The sequence below is a fragment of the Sprattus sprattus genome (genome assembly GCF_963457725.1).
Source record: "Sprattus sprattus genome assembly, chromosome: 19".
Lineage (NCBI taxonomy): Eukaryota > Metazoa > Chordata > Actinopteri > Clupeiformes > Clupeidae > Sprattus > Sprattus sprattus.
The window spans coordinates 6,008,632-6,017,874 of NC_137917.1; the positions used below are offsets into that span (position 1 = coordinate 6,008,632).

General features: G+C 42.0%; 1 protein-coding gene across 1 annotated transcript; it reads left to right on the forward strand.

The window, feature by feature from the left end:
- Window positions 1–3,194: 3,194 nt before the first annotated feature.
- Window positions 3,195–7,303, forward strand: shisa7a (shisa family member 7a; the record flags this gene model as incomplete). The annotated part of the gene is made up of 5 exons (XM_080857369.1): window positions 3,195–3,943; window positions 4,182–4,336; window positions 5,337–5,402; window positions 5,885–6,076; window positions 6,264–7,303. 5 exons carry the CDS (start codon window positions 3,195–3,197, stop codon window positions 7,301–7,303), a joined length of 2,202 nt encoding a protein of 733 aa, XP_080713495.1.
- Window positions 7,304–9,243: the final 1,940 nt, after the last annotated feature.

A 9,243-nucleotide genomic window follows, 5' to 3' on the forward strand; every position in this document is an offset into this window, starting at 1 on the left:
TAACAGTCCAGTATAAGTACTGCTGATGTGTCATGGTGTCTGTGGTTTGTCTCTGAGCTGTGGTGGGAGGCATTTTGATAGCACTTCAATATGTTTGCTGGTTACTGGGTGTGTTAACTTTAGTTTGTACTGAGTACAGCCTATGCTAAGGTCAGTGTGTTACCTGTGTTGGTTTATTCTGTTTTATCATTTCAGTGTGATCAATGCTTTATGTGCTGTAGTTACTGCTCCTACTGGTACCGTCATGGTGATGTAAGTGGCTATGTCTATGCTGGTTACTGCTGAATTAGTAGATTGGATGGGCCACCATTTATTATTAGAAATATATGTTCTCTACTGTCTCAGTAAAGCCTCTGTGCTTTGTAACATGTCTGTGGGGTATAGAGGTATTCTATATATAGAAAATGGTGTACGTTCTGTGTTTTGATTTTCTATGAACATGATCAATTGATGAATGTTCAGCATTGTATGTTCTCTTCTGTGTTGCAGCTTGGTAGTGGCGTGACTGGCTTGGTACATGTTGTGTGTTCTCTCTGTTGTGCTGTGTGGTGTGGTGTTGGTATGATCTGTATATGCTGTGCATTGTCTGTGTGCTGTACTGATAAGTGGTGTCACAGAAAGCTCTCCATTCTCCACCCACTCACTGCACTCCCACACATGCAGGCAGTCTCTTTGCATCCATACCTCTGGCTCTGGTCGTTCCTGTGCTGCTTTGCTCTCATTTAAATCCCTACCCTGCATTTATCTCTTGTTCTTTCTTTCTCGCTCTGTCTCTCTCTCTCTCTGCCTTTCGTTTTCACCCTCACGCTCTCTCCTCTAAGACACACACGTACACACACTCAAAACAAATTCACATTTTCACGCAGGAACAAGAACATGCAGTCAACTGCACACACCGATGGTGGATACACACTCCCACACAAACACACTGACACATATAACACACAGACATGTAAGGTCTCTCTCTCTCTTTCTCTCTCTCTCTCTCTCTCTCTCTCTCTCTCTCCCTGTCTCTCTCCCTCTCCTTCTCCTTCCGTCTCCATGATGCAGTTGTGACACAATTACACTGACACATTTTAATAGTTTTTCATTGGTTTTAATGCTTCAACAGGATGGTCTGAACATGATGCTTTTGTGCGTTCCCAGATTGATGGGAAGCACACATACTACTGTACATAAACATTATATGGGTGTGCATGAATAATCAAATATCTGGATAACTATGTGCAGAATAATTGTTGGAATGTTAATATCCCTAGTCAGTTATTATGTACATGCACAGAATCATAAAGGATTAGCAGAAAATGTGAAGTTTTCTGGGATAGCTAAATACTCACCTTAAAAAAATTACATAGTTCATTTGTGGAGATGACATGAACACTCACAATGGTTTGGTACTCGTTTGTGCAGTGAGATGGCACTATGGTTTGAAGCACACCCCTAGACCATTGCATTTAATTGTTCAGTTGCAATGGAGTAAATGGTCTGTTTAACACTGCCTCAGAGATTAAAACTTGATATGATCTAGTTCCTCTCCTAATATGTTTTTACTTCACTATTTCTCTCATTTCAGATGATCATTGAACCTTTCATGGAATAATCAGAACTTTGATCAGGTGTCGAACTGAAGGCATTTGGAGAAAAATTACTAGCATCGGAAGAAAAAGGAGGACAATTTTATGGAGACACATAAATTACACTGGTTAAGACACCAACTCCAGTCAGTCTTTCTGGGGCCTTCGTTTGTAGGGTGGATTGAGGAAATATCTACTCATCCATCCTTTCCCCCTTGCCTTACAGAGAGCACACAGCAGAGAGTAGCCCGTGTTTTATAATTTACCGCCATAGACTCATGGGTATTCTAGTAAAGAGGGATTTACAACCATTATACAGCAGGAGACCCAAATCTCAGTATAAACTGAAACTTACTGACAGTGGTCATTTAAAAGATAATAGTTTGTGATACATTGTTTATTAGGGAATTTTCCATAATGATGTGCAATATCACCAGTTAGTACAACTTTATTTTCTCTCTTTGTTTGTATAATGCACAGTCTGCATGTTATACCATAACATCACCACTATCCTTTGAATAGAGAAAAGAATAGAGTTTCAGTTCTGGAAATTACGCTACTGAAAGAGATAACAATGTGTCCTCATTTTGTATTTCATAGCAACCTTACGGGTTACAACAATTAACCAACATTCTAAGTGCCATTGTTGAATGTAGGCAGTGCCAACATATGTGGTAACAATCAAATGAGCATGTATCGTAATCCAAGTTTGTGTCTTCAAAAGTGTTTACAAATGTGCTGTGGTCTTAAATCAAACACTTTTTTTGTAAGTGCCGAAACCTTCCAGATCTGTTGAAGAGTCAAGTTTACAATAATCAATATAGCTACCAATTGCATTCCCATTGAATTTCCACTTATTTTGTGAGCCCCCTTAAGCTGGTCTGGTGGTCTGTAAAAGGATCACAATTTGAGTGCTTCTATCAAATATTTAACTTTTGACACTAAAGCCCTTCAGCATTATCCACTCAGGACTGTTGGTACAGCCAGCCTTATGTAAGAGAATGCCTAGACTGGCTAGCCATATTAAAAGGTTTGCATACAGATCTTTCCAGTTGAAAACACGCCTCTGTCTTTTTGATAAGAAACGATAAAAAGAAGTTGTTTACATTTTTGTTACATCCAAACAGTGTTGGAATTTATACTGAAGCAAAGTAAGGGCAAAGGATACCGATTCTTGTTAATAGTCATAGAATATTCTAGCATTTTGACGTTTTTTTCTCTTGATGTGTGAGGATTTTTACTCTACCCATTTGCCATAACACGGCTCAGGTTGCTCAGTTTCATCCAGTACAAAAGATTTCCAAAGCCAAACTGAATAAGGACAAATTTTAAAATATCTCTTTTGCCAAGTCTATGGGAGTGGACATGTACATATATCAATTATTGTAACGACATAGCCCTCCTGCCTTTGGCACTTCTTAGGCATTCTTGTCTTACAGTCAGCCATCTGCTCTTTATACCCGTTTCACGCACCTAGTTTTTCACTTGTGTTATCTAATGTTTTATGCCTGGGATTTTAATACTTGAAAAGCCATTTTGAGCCGGCTCATTTTAAAAAGGGATGCCACATTGTACTGTGTTGACTCAACCGTAGAAAATAGATGTCTTAGTCATGTAAAGATGGTGCCCACCTCCATGCTCAGAGTGCGTGTCATCTCCCTGCTCCTTTTAATCGCTGCCCCACTTAATACTGCAGCAGCGAGCATCACAGACCCCCCCAGGCTTGAGCGTACTCAGGGGGGCGACACAGACTCTTTCAGACCCAAACAAACCCAGGGGGGGGTTACCGAAAACCCCGCCACCAGTGACAGACAAACCGCCTTGGGATGGCCGCCCCTGAGCAGCCGGTCAAAGGCACGTGCCCTGACACCAAACAGTAGGCCAAAATCTTCACTCAAAGGTTTGGAGACCCCACCAAAACCTCAGCCACAGATCATGGCCCCGCTAAACGCCACGGAGTGGCACAGAGCAGCCCAAAGGGGGTCCCCGCTGGAGGCAGACCTGTGCCGAGGTTACTATGATGTGATGGGCCAGTATGACTTCACCTTCAACTGCACAAAGGATGACTTCGTCATCTGCTGTGGCACATGTCACTACCGCTTTTGCTGTAACGACATCAAGCGGCGACTGAACCAGGACCAGTGCAACAACTACAACTCGCCTGTCTGGGCCAAGGTCTCCACGACCCCCCCATCCTCCCCTGACCCCGGTCCTGGCCCTGGTTCCATCCGCCTGCAGCAGCAGGGCAACAACACCGTTTACGTGATCGGGGGAGTCATCTCCTTCACTGTTGCTGTGGCAGTGGCCATAAAGGTGGCTTTCAACAAATCCTCACGGCAACCCAGAAACAATGAACTCAATATGCCCAGGTGAAGTTACCAGGCAAAACTAAAATATAATCATCCAAATGTGCTGATGTTTGATTGTAATGTTTTACCAGTAATGTCCTTCAAATTGTTATTTCATTTCATGTGTAGTTCTATAGGTAGGTAACAAAGTGAAATCCAGATAGAATTTACAATAAGTCAAATTGGATTACGTAGTATTTCTCTTTTCTCTGTGCCAAGGCTTTATTCAGAAGTTCATTTTTTATCTTCAATGTCTTAGAGCCCTGGTGGACATGCTGCGTCACCAGTCCAGCCCCGTTGAACAGGGAGAGAGGAACAACAGTGTGGCCCTTGCCAGCTCAGGAGGAGGTGAGGGGACCTTAGGTCGCCCACCAAAAAATCTCTATCCAACTTTGCAGAACAAAGACAACAGATGTAAGTGGAGACCCTGCATAATGGAAATATTAGTGTATTGATTTTAAATTTGGCTTTGGACCAGTGACTAGTGGGATCATATTGTAATAATGTAGACTGTAGAAAATATAACATTCATTTACACCAAATCTAGCATTTTAATATCCTCTTTTTTGTACATTATTTGGATGAAAGTTGTAATTAACAATGAAAAAGTGCATGGGTGTTTGTTTGTTAAGCCACAAGAACTTGTATCCTAATTTGTGATGCATAGCAGTGAAGTTAAGTGTGAGTGAGCCGCCCTCAGGGTGTTCTGCACTGGAGACGGCTCTGAGCCTCTGCATATTGGGCTGGGCTCCTATAGAACCGCTCTCCTTCACACACTGATTAGGATGACTATAAGCCTTTGTCAGCGTGATAGATATTTGGAAAGCTGTGAACAGAAAGGCTGGGTGGACCGATAGAGAAGGAACGGAATTAAGGCCCAGGTGTGTAAACAGGGTGTGTCATTAGGTGCTACTGAGGTTTGGGTAATGGCTATCTTGAGCTTAATGCCAAAGTACCCTTATGTAAGGCACTTAGCCTGAATAACTGCTTTACAAATTCAACTGTATAAATATGAAATGAGCACAAAATAAATATGTGCCAAGAAAAGCATGCAGCGAGAAGCAGGTGCCAAACAGTGTAATGACTGCATTATTTAGAGAGGAGGCATGGTTAATGTAACATGACGGATTGTTTAAAAATTTTAACATGTGCTGGAACATGCTGACCAAGATGACCGTTGCAAGACACATACAGAGCAATGCATTTCACTTTTCAGTACCCACACGTATGCCCACATTCCCACCTTAAACATACTACTATTGATAATCTTGCTGACTAAATCCAAAACAAGAACACATTAAATGTTATATGTTCATATGTTAATATGTTCAAATGGCTAAACTGCTGGACATGTCAAGAACGGGAATACATGCATTTCCAGTGTCTGAATTAATGGATTTTTTCATTTTTTCAGTGGGGAACTTGCAACACAATTATATCCATACATCAGGGTCCAGTCCAAAACATACAGCCACAATTGGTAAGATATATATATATATGTGTGTGTGTGTGTGTTGGTGTTTTTTTTACATCCTATGCTCAGTATCTCAGCACAGTTTGTGCTACACTTATCCGTTATTGTGGAATTTGTATTCTTTTATTTCATTTAACTTCTTAATTTTTGCAGTTTATGATGCCGCTGTTTCATCTTTGGAAACCTCTGTTTATGTTCTGAGCTACACCTTTGCACTTGCCTTCATTTTGTGTCCATAGCAGATGCTCTCAGGATGTGCTTCTTCCTCATTTTCTAGGACAGCATCCTATGCTTTCCCTATATCCTGTTATTGGGTTTACAGCCGTTATAAAGTATGCTCTCAAGAATAGTTCCCTCTCCAAAATGGCTGTACATAAAAAATTGCTTCATGCAGAGCCTTTACTTTAAGTACCCCCTGAAGTAGCCGACGAATTAAGTAGTAATTTCCCATGATGGTATGAAATCACGTATCATACTGTCTTCCACAGAACGAGCACCCCGTATGAACAACATGCAGCAGATTGCCACAGGTGGCACCCTGAAGCCAAACAAACACAACAACACTATGATTACCCAGCCTTCCTTCCACCATTCTCTGCACAACCTCGCCCAGCTTCCGCCATCCTATGAGTCTGCCATGAAACCAGAGCTCAACAGATACAGCTCTCTCAAACGCCTGGGTGAGTGACGTGGAAATAAATGTCTCTCCCCTTTCCTTTTTCATCCCTGATTTATTCTGTCCACCTTGACTGACCATCCTTTTGAAACCTGTTCTTCGTTCCTCCCTGCATGATTTATCCATATTTTCCATGATTCATAATTTCATAACTCATCTTCTTTGTCCTTCTCTACTCCACTGGAACACAGAGAAAGATCGGGAGGACTACTCGGGTTACTGCACCGCCAAACGTCGCCCCAACCCCAACAATGCCCAACCTCCAACTTTTCATTCGTCTCAGAGTCACTTGCAGTGGGGAGGTGACTATACTTTGGGTGGTCGGGGCACACTCCCCAACAGACCCCGGAGACACCCTCAGTCAGCTCCTACTCCCACCCCTAACCCCTATCCTCTTCCCCTGGCTCCTCGAGCTGAGTATCAGTATCACAACCCCAACTATGATACCCTATCGAAGCCGCCTAGACGGGTCAAATCCACTGATCAGCTTCTGGCAATGGCCGATGCCGCTACTTTATCCAGGCTCTCCAAGAACCAGCAGCACCAGTACTACAAGGCCATGGCTGCTGCTACTGCTGCTGCTTCAGCGAAAAACTCCAATAACCACAACACCTTGAGAAAGTCCAATGATCGGATGCTGATGTCACCTGACCACCTGGAGGAGAGTATGGGGCCAGGAGGGATGGGAGTGAGCGATTATGGGGGAGGAGGAATGGGCATGTCTGATTATGGTGGGGGTAGTGGAATGGGTGGGCCTGATTATGGAGGAGGTGGAGGAGGTGGAGGAGGTGGAGGGATGGGAGTGTCTGACTACGGAGGGGCTGGGGGGAGGGTCCCCACTCTGCCCCGCATCAATCAGCAGCACCAGAAGGCCCAGTCACAGCAGAATGTGGCTGCCACACCCTCTCTCGACCGGCATCACATGATCAAGATGAACTCCCACCCAACCTCAGGGCGGGAGCAGGAGCGTACCACACCTACCGGATCCACCCACTTGGGAGGGAGTGGGGGATCTGGGGTAGGATGGGGGGATATGCCAGGCACAGGGGTGGTGATGGGGACGGGGACATTAGGGGGGCACAGCGCCAGGAGGTTAGCATTTGCTGCTAAAAGACAGAATACTATAGAGCAGTTACACTTTATCCCTGGTGGGGGAGGAAGTGGGAGTGGGGGAGCTGGTTCAGGATCTCAGGGAGTGAGAACAGGAAGTAAGAATGAAGTTACAGTGTGAACATTAAAGATTGTTTGAGGAAAGTTCAGAGAGCAGGATAATAATAATATAATTAAGGTTTGTCGTGGGAGATGATGAGTGAAAATGTAAATATAGTTAAACTCCTCAAAGTAGTCATTTTGCGTTTAAATTACCATGGTAAACTTTGAGGAAAAAAACTTTATACTTATATATGTGTGTATATACAAGTACATATTTGTTTGATATCAGTCATACTTGCATCAGCTTGCTATATATGCTTGTGTCTCATGATCCATTGAATCGAAGAAAAGAAACAAAGACAAATAGGACAAAGTCTAGGACAGTATTCACTTTATTAGGTATCTTTTAAATCTAATATATGTTACAGTTTACTGCTTTGATGTTTAAGGTGAAATCCTTTTGAGCCATACAAGTGTGAGGAAAACATAACAGAAATGGGAGTCAGAGTGAGAGAAGGTGACATGGAAACTGTGATTGGACATGGACTATTTGTGTTACAGAATCCTGTAGGACCAAAGGGAATAGCATATTTTTGGACTGTAGCTGCTATGACACAAAGACATTTAAGGAAGACCTCTGTTGATTAAGTTAAATGAGACTTCAACATTGTAGTGTTATGTCACTCAAATGAACTTTTTTATATTTTGTGAAATCTAACACTGCCACATGCAAAAGAATGATGTTCATTCCCTGTAATAATTGGCCGGTTGCAGATTTCACAAATTTACTATCCAATAACAGAATGTGTGACTATTCCTAGTAAAGAGCACATTCCTTATGTCTGGATAGAGACTAGCAGACCCGTGTGGTAACAATGATTTACATTTTTGAAGTCTGGACAATTTGAAGACTCAGTTATTGGATTAATGCCTGCTTGACCCCTTTGCCATGAATGTTAATTGTAGTAACAAGTTCTTTGTAGATTGTCTTTTTTTTTCATTTTAGACAACTCAGTGGGAAATATTAGATGTTTCTATTTTGTGGTTTTGACAGTGCAAGTGGCTGTACATCCTATACAACCCTCTCTGCCAGTGGAACAGTGGCATGCCAGTCACCTTTTTTCTACCATTGCTCAGACCATTCAAAATGAATGAACAGACTGGATGTGATTATCACTCAAAAAAAGCCATTCTAAGACATGACTGGGCTGACATTCTCAAACAACCAAGAAAGTGTCTGACAATCATCTCTGTCTTGTGGTGGATATGGACTCATATGAACAGTATGTGGCACTGAGACCATAATGGCCACGCCAACACCAAGATCATGTATGTATGCAGGGATTTGACAAGAAAGTGCTGCATATATGAAATTAATTTCTTTTAATATCTAAGGACGTCTACTTATTGTCCTGGAAATCCTCTGTGTACGCAAACTTTCATTTTGACCAAATTCAGCTGCACAGAGTATTTCCACATAAAAGCACAGTGGGGTTCCTGTGCGTGTGAAGTCAGTAGTCAGGAAAGGGAACAGTGTAATGAGAGTGGAAAGTTTACTAAATGAATCTGAACCTTCTTGAAAGGGGACTTGAATAGTAATAGGGTACACAGTAACCTCTAGGATTTGAGTAGTTTGACTCAACTGATATAGCCATGAGCAACTCTTGTGAAGGGCACTGTCACTTTGAGAAGATAATCTGTTGCTCCAAGAAACTGTTGCCTCTAAATGCTGATGTAGAATCAGGTTTCTTTCATCCCTATATGTATTGGTCCTAATCATTATTAGATAAGGTGGAAAACCGATCAAAGATCTTAAAGTAGGTACAACTCAACGGTTGTCTTTGTAGATGTAGACAACATATTTCAGTCATGTAGGAATGAAATATCATAATCCATGACTTTCAATAATAACACTTATACACATAAGGGCTATTCGACATGTGTTTGTGGTATGTGCTCTACCTGATTTTACCTTCTTTATAATTTTTTTGTGTTATTATTATCATTATTATTATTATA